The sequence below is a fragment of the Pteropus alecto genome, unplaced genomic scaffold, assembly GCF_000325575.1.
Source record: "Pteropus alecto unplaced genomic scaffold, ASM32557v1 scaffold63, whole genome shotgun sequence".
Classification (NCBI taxonomy): Eukaryota; Metazoa; Chordata; class Mammalia; order Chiroptera; family Pteropodidae; genus Pteropus; species Pteropus alecto.
The window spans coordinates 929852-944650 of record NW_006434897.1 but is presented as its reverse complement, the minus strand read 5'-3'; the positions used below and the strand labels follow the sequence as shown (position 1 = coordinate 944650).

Here is a 14799-nt window from a genome sequence, read left to right as displayed (position 1 = left end):
TACAGTCTCGCCTGATGCTTTTCTTCCCCTGCAAGAGAGCAGGAGTAGCAGGGGTGACCACCTTCATCATCGCCCGCACCCCGACAAAAGTATGAGCTACACGAAGGCTTCCTGAGAACTGCCACTGTCCAACAGGAATGCATAGACCCTAACCAGTTAAAGGTTTCCAGTTTGATAACATCACAGAAAAATTCGAAAAGAATTGGCTGCAAAATTAACATAACATTAGCATATATTTCAATGTTACTTTACCAGCTGCAAGAGCCAAGCAATGCCAGTTGCCACAGGAAACTTGTAATATTGTCTGCTGGTTCAGCTTTTGTATTAACCTAAAACAGAAAAGGCTTTATTCTTAAGGGCATAAACAATGATCAGAAATGTTCCAGACTAAATAAAACAGTTGTAATAAAAAACAACATGTTTCCTAAAAGACTTAAAAATCAAATATATAATCTCACATGATATAATTCTATTAGGTCTTTCACTAACCTTCTGCCTTTTAGGTATTGTTTAAAAAACAAAACAAAACATTCTTCTGCACTTAAACCCATTACCATATCCTCTGTTAATTTCCAATTTTTGCAAGATGAAAAAGTTCTGAAGATTGGTTATGCCAGTGGTCCCCAATCTTTTTGGAACCAGGGACCAGTGCTCCTATGAGAATCTAATGCCAGATGATCTGAGGCGGAGCTGAGTTGGTGATGGTAGTGCTGGGGAGTGGCTGCAAATACAGATGAAGCTTTACTTGCTTGCCCACTGCTCACTTCTTGCTGTGCAACTCGGTTCCTAACAGGTTACAGACCCTGGTCTACGGCCCAGGGTTGGGGACCCTTGTGTTACACAATATTGTAAATATACTTAATACTATTGAACTGCACACTCAAAAATGGTGAAGATGGTAAATTTTATGTTATATGTATTTTACCACAATTAAAAAAATATAAGAGCAATACCTCAAACCCTGATTTCCTAGGATGGTAAAGAGGAAGATCATATGATTGATCTCCTCTGCTTGCTCATGTGAAAGACAGAGATGAAAACAGTATCTGTTTCCCCGGGTTGTGGCGAAAATTAAATGAAAAAATATCCATGTGGAGTGCTTGGCACTGGGCAGCCTGAGAAGATCTCCTGTTCTCTATTCTAATGCTTTACAAGTTGTCATATTCCTCTTCATTAAGTGTATGACAAGGGAATGAAGGAGTCAGATGGACATGCCCTTGGGAGAGGGGTATTTTAGGAGATGGGACGGGGGAGGGGGATTATTTAGAATGGTGGATATTGCCTTTGTTAATGTTTTATTTTCTGAGACATAAAAAAGTTAAAATAGAGTTCACATATGCATTTAGTACCAAATAGTTCCCAACTATTTTTCACTGAGATAATTGTAGATTCACATGCAGTTGTAAAATATAATACAGAGAGATCTCTTGTGCATTTGTCCAGTTTCCCCCAGTGGTAATATTTTGCAAAACTGTAGGATATAATACCATAACCAGGATACTGACATTAATACAATCCACCAATCTTATTCATATTTCCCCAGGTGTACTTGTACTCATTTCTGAGTATATATTAATTTTATTGCCTGTGTAGGTTCATGTACCCACCATCGTAGTCAAGATACTGAACAATTCCAATACCACAAGGATTCCTCATGTTGTACTTTTACAACCACTCATCTCCTACTCCGTCCCTAGGTGCTGACAACCACTAACCTATCCTCCAGCTCTAACATTCTGTCATTTCGAGAATGCTATATAAATGGAATCGTACAGCAGGTAACCTTTTGTGATTGGCTTTTTTCCCCACTCGGAATAATTTCCTGGACATTCATTCAAGTTGTTGTGTGTGTCAATAGCTGGTAGAACGCCACTATTTTTAAAAACTGGAAAATGCGTTACTGCCTAGGGGACCAATGTTTCAGAAGTTTTATGCAGCAACAGCCCTTTTTCCAGGCCAGTTTCCACTCAAATTCCCCACAATTCTCCCTTTATGGGTCACCATTACCCTTGTGTCACGGCCTTCACAATCACAGTTACAGAAAGAAAGCAGGTCAAAAGGACAAAAATAAGTAATAGGAAAGTTATATCCTGGAGGTTAAGAGCGGGGGATACACATAGTGTAAGCATATACTGTGCTTTACTACTCATCTCATCTAGCTTCCCGATAACTTTGTAAAGGTAGGTACACAATACAGAACTCCATTTTTAAGTCAGGAAACAGAAACTTGGAAAAGCCAATTTGCCCAAGGTCACTAACCTAATACTAACACAAGCAGTAATGGAATATGAAGCTGTCTGACTTCAAAGCTATGTTACTTTCCACAATACTAAGATATAAATTAATGAATTTATTTCACTTAAGTTATAATATAAAGTTATACACAAACCAAAGTCTCAGAAGTCATCCATAATTTCGACAGGACTAATGAAAATTAAATTGCTACTATAGCATGGATTACTTCATTTGTAGAATCAAAAGGCCACTAAAAATCCTTGAGTCTTTGGCATCGACAAATGAAATACTTTTGTCATTAGTGTTATAAATCTTTTCCACAATTTCATTAAAATATAGTACCTCTTTTTTCTTATTGCCACTCTCCCTCTTCTCCCAAAAATAAAATTAATTTTTGAAAGTAATGAAGCCAAGACATTACCTGTTCTAAATCAGGAAGTAAATCAAATCACTCTTACCTTCATATTCCTCTTTCTTAAAACAGCTTTTGATTAAAGAGACAAAAATCTCAGGAGGGCAAAATGGAAGAGGAAGAAGAATATATTGTCCTTTAAAGGGGGCGATAATTGGGCAGGGGAGGAAAGGCCACTTATTAAACGGACTTGTACTGAGCAATGTATGTGCTGGGCTCCCTTAGAAATGGTGATGCTATAGTGAACAGTCCAGGTCTCCTGCCATCTAGATCTCCCAACTTTGTACTGAAAATAGTCATTAAGTAAATAATTACAAAGAATGTGACAAGTACTACAATAGGGTATGTTGTACATCTGTAGTATAATAGAACAGGAATTAAATGGAGGAAATAAACTGCTTGATCATTAAGAACCCTCAACAAATGGAGATGCCACCACTAGAAAGTCCACTTGAAATTAACTTCGATATTTTCGAGTCTTTCTTAGTGGTGAAACATCTGTTCAATATTTAGTTAAATCATCTAAGGTTTAGAATTAAGTAAATATTCAAGAGACCCAAAACCATCGTATTAGTATTTTCTGTTAAAGAACTCTCATAATTTGGTATTTTAGCTGTTTATAATACTTGAGGTAGTTTAGCCTATTATCAGAATAACAAGTCAGCCTTGTGATTCTAGTTTAAAGTGCTTAATTGAATAATTGATTTAGGCTTGTGATTTTAAGTTAAAGTGTATTAAGTCCAGCATGTGAAAAGATGCTTTTTTTATTCAAACATTTATCAAGTTCCAAGTACTTTGATAGCAATTAGGCTACTATAATAAAATTCATAAACTACTCACATTTTTTGAAATATGTATTTCTACAAAATAATTACAATATTTGCGACAAGTTCTGGAACAGTATAAGCAAAGCAGTGGCACAAAGGAGTAGCAACTAAATGAAAGCAAAAACAAAAACAAGGAGTCTAACAAAGCAACAGCAGGAAATAATACTGACATTTGAAAACACAGATTCCTTTCTGTGACACTCTTACCTGGGCACTGCCACTGAATCCTCGGTAGTCATGAGTCCTAGCTGACCATCACTCCCTGCACCCCAAGAAAACAGCTGGCCCCGGTCACTGAGGGCCAGACTGTGGGACTCACCACATGCCACATGGACAATGTTCTGATCTGCCAAAGCTCCAATTTGCTCTGAAAGAGAAGAAACCACGTTGAAAATGTGAAGCCCAGAAACAGTAAGTACAGAGAATTATCTTACACAGAATTATCTTCCTAGGCAGTTTTGTTTTTCAAAGAGAGCCATTAAATCTGTATATTTATAGAGATTATAAATTTTATGTTTCTAAAAGCTGTCGATTTAGATCGCAGCTGTACTGGGTAGCACACATGCCTGTAGTAGCACGCACATCCCAGATGGTCCCTCATATGCTGGGTGCTTCTCTCCAGGGAGAAGCCTGAATGTTTACTATTTGGACATGCTGAACCAGAAAGGCCCAAATGTAAGTGAAAATGAGGCATATTGCTAAAAGCAGTGGGACTGATTGAAATTCTTCCTGGGAACAATGAGAGTCCCTCTCATAGACTGCCCTTCTCAATTTAGAAAAACAGCTTTTCCCTTCAGTGTCAGAACACAGTCTTATATATCTAGCCAGGAGATGATGGGATTTCTTTGAAAGAACTGGCCCCAAAGACCCACAGATACTAACACTTGTGGGTCCCCCAATGAAATGTCTAGCTTCCCACTAGTTAACAAGACTTCCTCTCAGTCAGCTTCACTCGGGTTTTAGTACCTCACTCTTAAATATAAGAAGCTGGCCAAGGATCATCATATATGTGAGGAAATCTTTAACATGAAAAACAAACAGAAAAGAATGAACTCTGAAAAAATCATGCAGGGAGCAGGAAAAAAAGTAGTTATTAGAGAAATAGAAGAAGATAAGGAATATTCAAACATTCCGAAAATAAAATTATCTCGGAAAATGAAAATATGGCAGCATAACTTAATGGAAAAATCTTCAAAAGCAGGATGGGAAGTCAGAATTAAAGAAATTTTCTAAGAAAACGAACAAAAAGTCAAAGAGGAAAACAGAGTGGGGGAAAAAAAAAGAAAGAAATGAGGGGATTATTCTGAGTGGTCCAAGAACAACAAAAAATACAATCTCCTGAATGGAATGGGAAAAAAAAACAAGATAGAAAATTTCAAAGAAGAAAAATAAGATTTCTCATAACTTAAGGACGTGAGTTTCACATTCAAAGAACCTATCAAGGGCTCAGAATAATGATGACTGTTAAAATAACTACTTCACAGCACTTCATCTTGAAATTTCAGAACACCAAAAAAGATTCTAAAAGTTCTAGAAAAGGAAAAGAGTTTGCAATATGGTAGCACAGAGATCAGAATGGCATCAGACTTCTCAGATGCAATTCTGAAAACTAGAAAACAGTGGAGCAATGCCTTCACAATTATGAAGGAGAAAGACTTCCAACTGAAAGTTCTATACTTAGCTAACTATGAATCGAATGTGAGGAGAGGGGAAAAAAGAACAAATTTCAGGTATGTAAGGCTCTCAAAATATTTTACCTCCCATGCTGCCCTCCTCAGAAGTTACCAAAAGATCATGCCTCAAAAACAAATGAAGATTCAGGCAACAGTTATTTTACATTAGAGAGATAAAGGATATTTCTAAGGCAGCTATGTAGCAGGTTTACAACACGAAGTTGGAAGACTGTCTCCAAGGTGAAAAAAAATACAATCTGATAAGTTTTATATAAGTTTTATAATTCTTTCATACATTATAGAGGTCACTGTGCCAATTAATTAACTAATTAATTAATTAGTTAATTAACTCCAGGAAATACTAAATATTTTACGGGAAATAAAAACAATCATGGTACATAAAGTCAAAACTGCCAAATAAATTTATATAGTTAAAATTTTTAATTGTCAATTGATTTAAAACACCAACTATTTGGGAAAAGATAAGCATCTTGAGATAGGAATATAAGAAAATGTTAATTTTCCCCAGAGTGAAGCCTCTAGATTATGTTCAATATTGAAAAAAATAAATTAAAAAATAGCATTATAAGGATGTGATTTAGAAATATAAAGGTTAATACCAAAAGAGCAAGCAAAAAGAGTTCAAACTAATAGCCTCTGCAAGTGGGACTAGGGGTGAAGACAGGTGAGGCTGGAGCTGCTCTGACTTAGACATAGACATGTTACTTATAAACAAAATTCATTTTTTTAAATTTAGCACCTGAAAATATGCTCATGTCTGAAAAATTCCCTGAAAGATGCTGTAACTCCTATTGTTCCCACTGCCCACTTTTCTTAACCACTTTCTGGTATTAGAGCCTACCTCTCATCCCAGCCTTGCTCCACACATTAAGAACAGCCTGGTCTTTACTTTGGAGAAATGTAAGAAATTCCTAAGTAGTAGCTCAGGTGATTCTAACTCTATTCCTCTGACCAAATTTCCACCTTGTACCACAACTCCAGGACTTAGGCAGCTTTTATGTTCTCCTGGGCCTGAGTACTTGGCCTGATAACTCAGCCATGCTTTAGGACTGCTCCCCACCCCACCGATACCAGACCTCTGATGCCAATCATTAGTCTTTCCTGCCTGGTTTGTTACCACAAAGCCTAATGTGACACTAATAAGTCTCTCCACAGCCTGAAAGGTCATTCTCTATCTGATCTCCTGCCACTTATTTCCTTGCCTCAAAATCTGTCAATTGCATCCCTCTTGATATTGTTTACCAAGGTTGAGCAGCCTCAAAAAGGCATGTCTAGATTCCAAGTACCATTTTCGGTTTGTTCTCTCCATTTTTCATTGCTCTTTTCCCTCACTCCTGCCTTCTTCTGCATTATTTAAATGTTTTCTAGCCTTTTGGTTTAATTTATTACATTTACTATATCTTTGTATAGTTACTGAAGTGATTGCTCTAGAGATTACAATCTAAATATCTTTTTCAGAGTCTAATTAGAGTCTAATTGGAATGTAAAAAACTTACCATCATGTGAGTCCCTTTAACCCCTCCCTAAATTATTGTAATCTTAAATATTACATCTGCATAAATGGAAAACTCCATCACAATGTTATTTTTGTTTTCCAACATTAAATATATTTTAAAGAACTGCTTTAAAGAGACATAGACATATTACTTATAAACAAGAAGAGAATAATGTATTCTATTTACATTTCTATTTATCTACTATTTCTATTATTATTCCTTCATTTCTGATGTTCTAATACATTCCTTTTGGTACTATTTCCCTCTGTCCAAAAAACTTCATTTAGCTATTGTTTTTAGAATAAATTTGCTGGCTATGAATTTTCTAACTTTCCGTTCACTCGAGAATGCCTTTGATTTCCTTTCATTTATCAAGGCTATTTTATGCTGCATACAGAATTCTGGGTTCAGTTTTTTTTCTTTTAGCTCTTTAAAAATGCTGTGCCACTTACAGCCTCCATAGTTTCTGGGGCGAAATCCACAGTCATTTGCATAATCACCACCCTATAGTTGTTCTTCTCTGGCTGCTTTTTTGTTTTTAGTTTTCAGAAGTCTGATTATGATCTCCCTGGATGTGGTTTTCTTTAAGTTTATCCTGCTTGAGTTTACTAGACTTCCTGTATCTGTAGGTTTATATCTTTTGCCAAATTTGGAAATTTTTCATTCACTTTATTTTCAGCACATTTTTTCTCTTCTGCTGGGATTCCAATGACATGAATGTTAGAGCTTTTGTTCTTGTTTGACAGATCCCTGAAATCTTGTTTAATTTTTTTCTCAATTTTTTTTATCTGTTACTTAGACTGTATAATTTCTAGTGATTTATCTTCAATTTCACTGATTCTTTCCTCTGTCATCTCCATTCTGCTATTGAGGCCATCCAGTGAGTTTTTCATTCTGGTTATTGCACTAGTTCTTTAGATCATCTATTTCTTTGCCAGAAATTTCATTTTCCCATTTGTTTCACAAGATTTTTGAGGCAGCTTGTTTCAACATTTGTGTAATTGCTGCTTTAAAGTCTTCATCAGATAATCACATCTATATCACTCCAGCATTGGCATCTGTTGTCTCTTCCCATGCTAGTTGAGATTTTCCTGGGTTTTCATGTGCTGAGTAATTTTAGATTGTGCCATGAACATTTTAAATATTTTAGACTCTGGGTCTTATTGAAATCTTCTAGTGAATGTTAACAATCTTGTTTTAATTTTCAAAGCCTTTCTATTTGGATGTGTGCCCTGCATGCACCACATGATGACCAGTTTGGAACCTGGGTGGCGATCTATTTGTTAGCTCAGTTCTCAAAGTCATTTAAATACTAAGTAGGATCAGATCCACACAGACACAGATCAGGGATGAGTTCACAGATAACTATATAGAGTTGCTTTCCCAAGCTCCTCTTCCTCTGAGATCTCCTCAATATTTTAAAATTTCCTGTGGCTTTCTTTTTTGTTGCTCTCCAGCCAACATACTATCTTCCACAGCTGCACCTGCCTCTGGGCTGAATGGCAGAAGTACTAAAAGAGGAAAATGGTAATCTCAATGCTGGTTCAGTAGTACTCTGAATTCTGGTCTTTCTCAAACTACTTGGCATTAATTCCTTTATCAGAGTCCTCAAATACACTCTGCCTAGGTTTTATAGTTGCATTCAGTAAGAGAGATGAGAAGAAATGTGCTTACTCCATCCTGCCTAGAACTAGAAATCCAGAGCTAAATTTTTTAAATAACATTTTTTTTCCTGCTATGTGTTTAAAAAAAAAAAAAAATCAGTTTTTTAGAAAAAAGCCCACAAACTGTCTCTTCTACTTGAAAAAAAAAAAAAAAAAAAAATCAAAGGCACATATCTCCCATGAATGCTCCAACTAAAAATGTGTTTAACCTTCCTACACAGTGGAGGGCTGGATTCTGGGAGGTATAGGGTCTCTGAGCAGTTGATACTTCATTTATGTTATCCTAGCATATCAAACACTTACTTAATCTTATGTATGACTGCCCAAGTTTAAACAATCATTAAACCAAATCTTTTCAACTAAAAAATCAGAGAGAAAGATTAGCTACCATAGAGTTCAGAGTAGTATTTCTCAGTGCAGGGACAGGTAACTTAAACTATAGGCCTTAATGCTCACATACAAAACCCAAACACACACACACACACTATGAAAAATGTTTCTGAGAATACTTTCTTTTTAAAGCCATAAATCCAGATTTACCATGTATGCTTTCAGACGCAATAGCCAGATACACTAAGTGAACTGGAACATATGGAGGCCTGTCACAGGCAATGAGAGGGAAGAAACTACATTTCTGAGTCATTGGCACCCCACCAGTCAGAAAAAAATCAGCTGCAGTGACTCAGTTATTTTCGGGAACTCAGAATTGCCAACCATGGCATAAACTGACACCTTAAAAGGATTTTAATATAGAAAGATTGTAAATTAGAAAAGTACCTGAAGGCTCTATTAGAAGAAATCCTAAAAGCAGAAGGGACCTCTGTAGTGGGGATACAGTGGTGTATATAACTTTGCAGAGTTAAAGGCCTAAGTCTTCCAGTTCATAATTCAAGACCCCTCCAAGAAGACTGAAATCTTAATCCTCAGGCACAAAATACTAACAGTCCTTCAGAGTTCAGCTCATGTGTTACCATAGATGCTCTATCCCTCATCCAGCTTTCCTTTTCCATACCATGACAGCACCAGAGTGCCTTCTTGGGTGCCTAAGAATCAGAATGTAAATTACATTAAAGAAATGCTAGGAAACACCTATTAAATACACATAGTCTTTAATATCAAAATGCAAACGTCAGGCTTTAAGATGTTGCAAATGACTGCCAAGGAAGTCACAGACAAATTACAGTGCTATAATTCATACTAAAGGAGAAGAAAACAAATTAGTTATTTCAAAATTACTGAAGTTCATGGATATTTCAAAGCATCATTATCTTTATGGAGGGGAATGGAGAAACTAAAACATTTTCAAGAGATACATGAATCAGAAGTGACAGAACCAAGACAGAACCAAGACAGGTCCATTTAGAAAATAAATTAATCTGTGCTGGATCGATTATTATAAATAGAACATTTTTAAGAAAACTCAATTCCAACCCTCCTTCCTATATGTCTCCTTTACAATATGAGGCTTCCTTACCATAGATATGCTCAATTATTACCTTCACTTACAGCATCTTCTCCTTTCTAGAAAATAGAAGATGGTACTGATCACAGCTTGGTTGTTGCTGTTGTTTCTGCTGATGAGCCCCTATTCTGGAGCCCACCCATTCACCTCATTAAACAAAAGATGCTCCTAACCTTATCACTTAGGAATTTACTAAGTCTTAGGAGCCCTGTGTCACGGATGGGGTCAAAAAACAAATATTAGAACAAAAGATAACTCCTAACGCTCTTACTACTTAGGAAATTAAGAGGATTTTAGGAGCTCTGTCAGAAACTGAGTGCAAAAACCAACATATATGTTTCCTATTATCTCACAAACATTTATTCTCATCCAGAATAAAAACGTACCCCTCCCAATTTTTACCACACACTATACTTAACCACTAGCACTAGTATACCTCCTTAGAGCTCAAATATTTTAACTTTGGCCTCCTTAGAAGACAGCCAAAATCCATGAACTGACCCAAAAGAGAATAAAAAGTCCTCTGTATCAAGTAAGAAAATACACACTAAGAAGCTGACATGTTTTAACTTTGCAGTCACAACAAAATACCTGCCACTTCACTTCTTTTAAAAGAGGCTGTGTTTAAAAGTCCCTATTTTTGACTTACCATTTAAACTGTTGTAAATGCAAAAATTGTCTTTGATTAAATCAAAAGACACAGTGATAGGTTTATTAGCTTTTAGAAAATAATGAAGGAACAGAAAATAGTTGAAGTTATGATACAAATTCATTCTATACTCAAAAGTAAATAGTAGACACCTAATGTTAGTATACTACCCATCTGTAAAAACTTTAAGGCATTTTGACAATATTCCATTAGCTTTATAATTTTGCATGGTCTTTGATCAGCTGAATTTCTAAACATGTACTCTAAAGAAATACTGTATACTGCATTAACAGAAAAATAATAGAAATATTCAGTCATTAAAAAGGGTAATATAGATCAGTATAAACATGATCATCATAGAAAAATATTCATGAGATATTAAGTGGAAAAGAAGGTTACAAAGAATTATTATACGACTTCGTTTAAAAAATTAAAGTTTAAAAATACTGGAAGGATATATTTCAAAGTAATAACAATGTTTTTTGTTCAGGTTGGTAAAATTAAAGAGTATTTTTATTTGTTTCTTTTTGCTTATGAGTATTTAAATTGTGAGCAATATATATGTATTACTTTTGTAATGTGGAAATTTCATTGAAAGTACTTATTATCACTTCCCTCTCTAATTTACGTTTCCTTTCAACAACTCAAATACTTTTCATTCAGTGTGATTTAACAATAGGAGACCATTTCTAAGACTTCAGATTGTTTACTATTTTAGACTATAGCTTTATGCTACCTCATAAACAATATCACTACACAATCATAAGGCAAGATGAGATGCTTCTGAAGGGGCTTCCTAAAGATAGTTAATCCCACTCAGTTTTAATAGATTTAGATAAAATTTTATCATATAGGGCAAAACATCCCTACATTGAGATTTATCTACTTTATCTATGGAATTGCAGTCCTCTGTCTATTTTCTCTTAAAAACATATGTGTACATAAAAATTTTAATTAGAAGACCGAGACAGTCAGATTGGATTAATGTGCGAGACCCAACCATATGCTGTATTTAAAACAAAAAACAAAAAACAAAACAAAAACCCTCTTTCAATATGAAGACAAAGAAAAACAGTAAATGGATGGAAAAAGATATGCTAACACCAATCAAAAGAAAGCTGAAGTTGCTATATTCATATAAGGCAAGGCAAATTTCAAACCAATGAATATTATCAGGGATAAAGAATGACATTTTGTGATGTTAAAAAGAATGATTCATCAAGAAGACTTAACAGTCTTAGATGTGTATATACCTAATAGAGAGTCAAAATACATATAGCAAAATTTATAGGGTCAAAAAAAGAAATAAGCAAATCAAAGATTTCAATGCTACTCTCTCAGTAATTGATAGAAGGAGTAAACACAAAATCAGTAAGCTATATATACAATACATATATACACTGATATAAAATATACAGAAGATCTGATGCTACCAGACAATTGACTTAACTGAAATTCATAAAACATTCCACTCATCACCAGCAAAATACACATTCTTTTCAATTACAAACAGGGCATTCACCAAGAAAGACCATATTCTGGGCCATAAAAGAAATCTTAATAAATTTAAGAGGTCTGAAATCATACAAAATATGTACTCTAACCACAGAGTATTAACCTAGAAATCGTTTAACTGAAAAACATCAGTAAAATCCCAATATACTTAAATATTAAACTTCTAAACTCATAGGTCAAAAAAAAATCATGAGAAAGGATTTTGAACTGAATAAAAATAAAAACATTCAATTAAAATTTATGGACGATAGCTAAAGTGATGCTTCAAAGAAAATTTTTAGCATTAAGTGTTTATTAGAAGAGAAGTAGAAAATCAATTATTTAAAATTTCACATTAAGAAATCAGAAAATATATAGTAAATTAAGCACAAAGTAAACAGAAGGAAATAATATGAGCACAAATCAATGAAATAGAAAAGAAAACCAAAAATTAAAACAGTGAAACTCAAAACTTTCTTTGAAAATATTAATAAAATTGATTAAACTGTATCCAGTCTAATCAAGAAACAAAGAGAGAAGGCACAAGTTACTATATCAGAAAAATAGTTCTTACAGTCATGAAAAGGATAATAAGGGAATATTATGGACAATTTTATGCCAATAAATTTGACAACTTTGGTAACATGGACAAAGTCCTTGAATAAAACAAGCTATGAAAACTCACCTAAGATGAAACAGATACTCTGACTAGTGCTACATCTTTTTTAAAAATTGAATTTGTAATGTTCCCACAAGGAACACTAGGCTCAGATGGCTTCACTGGGGATTCTATTAACCATTTATTTAAGTTAGAAATAATAACCTATAATAAACCTGTATATAATACAAACTCTTCCAGAAAACAGAAGGAACATTTCCCAACTCATTTTAAGAGGCCAGCATTACCCACATAACAAAACCAAAGACATTACAATGAGAGAAAACCAATAATCCACATGAACAAAAATGCACAAATCTTTTTCAAACTTTTAAAAATCAAAAGCAGTAATTTATAAAAATTACTAAATGAGATTTACTCCAGGAGTACAAGGTTGGTTTAATATTCAAAAACAATCAATGTATTTCACCACCTTAACAAAATAAGGCTGAAAAGCCATATAATCACATCCATAAGCTCGGAAAGCATTTAACAAAATTCAGTACTCATAATTTTTAAAAAATTAGTAAATACCAGTATGTGAAAAATCAAAAATATCAGGGAACTTCCTTAACTTGATAAAGGATATTCAAGAAAAACTGTTAACATCACACTTAATGGTGAAAAATAAATGTTTTCTCTCTAAGATCAGAGACAAGGTAAGGATTCTACTTTTACCACTTCTATTCATCATTGTGCCAGAGTTCATTCAGTGAAAAAAAAGGCAAAAAAATGAAATAAAAGTGTACCAATTGGACAGAAAGAAATAAAACTGAAGACGTACAGACAACATTTATGTAGAACTATTGAGAGAATTTAGAAAGGTGATTCAAAATCAATGGACAGAAAATTAACCATATTTCTATATACTACCAAAAAATTGGAAATTGTTTTAAAATACCATTTGTAATACCAAAAATATGAAATATTTACAAGCAAAATATGTGCAAGACCTGTACCCTGAGAAGTACAAAATATTGCTAAAAGTAAAGACTCTCCCAAATGAATCAATGTACCAGGTTCATAAATAAAAAAATTCAAAATTGTCAATAAGATGTCAGGTCTCCCCACATTGATCAGTAGATTCCATGCAATCCTAATAAAAATCCAAGCGGGCTTTTTATTAAACACTAAAAAGTCAATTCTCAAATTTATATGCAAAAGTCAAGGACCAAGAAAGAATAATCAAAATAATTCTGAAAAAGAGGAATTATACTATCTGCACCACATACTTTCAAAGTTTACTATAAAGCTACAGTAATCAGCATCTCAAAAACATTATTCTAAGAAGAAACAAAAGACTACATGATTATACTTCCATTTATATAAAATTCTAGAAAAGTCAAAACTATAGCAACAAAAAGCAGATATAAAGAAAAAACAGCTGGCGTGAAGATGAAATTGACTACAAAGAGGCATAAGAGAAGTTTTATGGGTGAAGGACATGTTCTCTATCATGACTGTGATGGCTACCTCATTCACACAACTGTCAAAACTCGTTAAGTTGTACACCTAAAATTAGTGGATCCTATTTTATGTCAATTATATTTCAATGAAGTAGATTTTAAAATAAAATACTCACTAAAAAAGTATGAGTTTACTATATATAAGATTCTTTATAAATATTAGGGATGGAAAGATAACTAAAATATCATTCTGCACTCAAGTCTGACTGAAGAGGCATACAAGGCATATGAATTGATGTTACAGCACAGTATGATGTAAGAAACATGTGCAGGCTGCTAATGGCAGCCCACATGAGAGGTATCTAATTCACCCTGCAGGTGGGGAAGAGTTAGGAAAGGCACCCTGGAAGAAGTAAAATCCAAGATGTGCCCTGAATGATAAAGAGCTAGCCATTCATTCATTCATTCACTCCAACAGACCCAGTCTAAAACAGGAGACGGATTAAAAGATTATGCTATGAGATAAATCCAATGACAAAATTATGTACAGTACATTATGAGAGGACAAAGGATGAGTGACCATACCAGTCTGAGAGGGCCTAGAGACAGCTTCCTGGGAATCAACACCCAGAATAGAGTCTTCGATGCAGTGATTCACAAAAGAAAATGAGCATCAGAATTCTTCAAGGAAATTTTATCTAAACATATATACACATGGGTCCATCCCAGACCTTGAAGCAGAAAATTAAAGGAGGAAGACTAGGTATCTATATTTTTTTAAAAGTTTCCCAGGTGAAATGAG

General features: G+C 34.4%; 1 protein-coding gene across 11 annotated transcripts in view; it reads right to left on the bottom strand.

Moving 5' to 3' along the window:
- HERC3 (HECT and RLD domain containing E3 ubiquitin protein ligase 3) overlaps window positions 1-14799 on the bottom strand; it is a 98871-nt gene that overhangs the window by 55019 nt on the left and 29053 nt on the right. For all 11 annotated transcript variants that reach the window (XM_006910723.2, XM_025046005.1, XM_015588453.2 and 8 more), the window contains 2 exons: window positions 3682-3841; window positions 253-329 (listed from right to left, as the gene is read on the bottom strand). In XM_006910723.2, the coding sequence (XP_006910785.1) occupies window positions 253-329; window positions 3682-3841 (237 nt within the window). The remainder of the gene's footprint in view (window positions 1-252; window positions 330-3681; window positions 3842-14799) is intronic.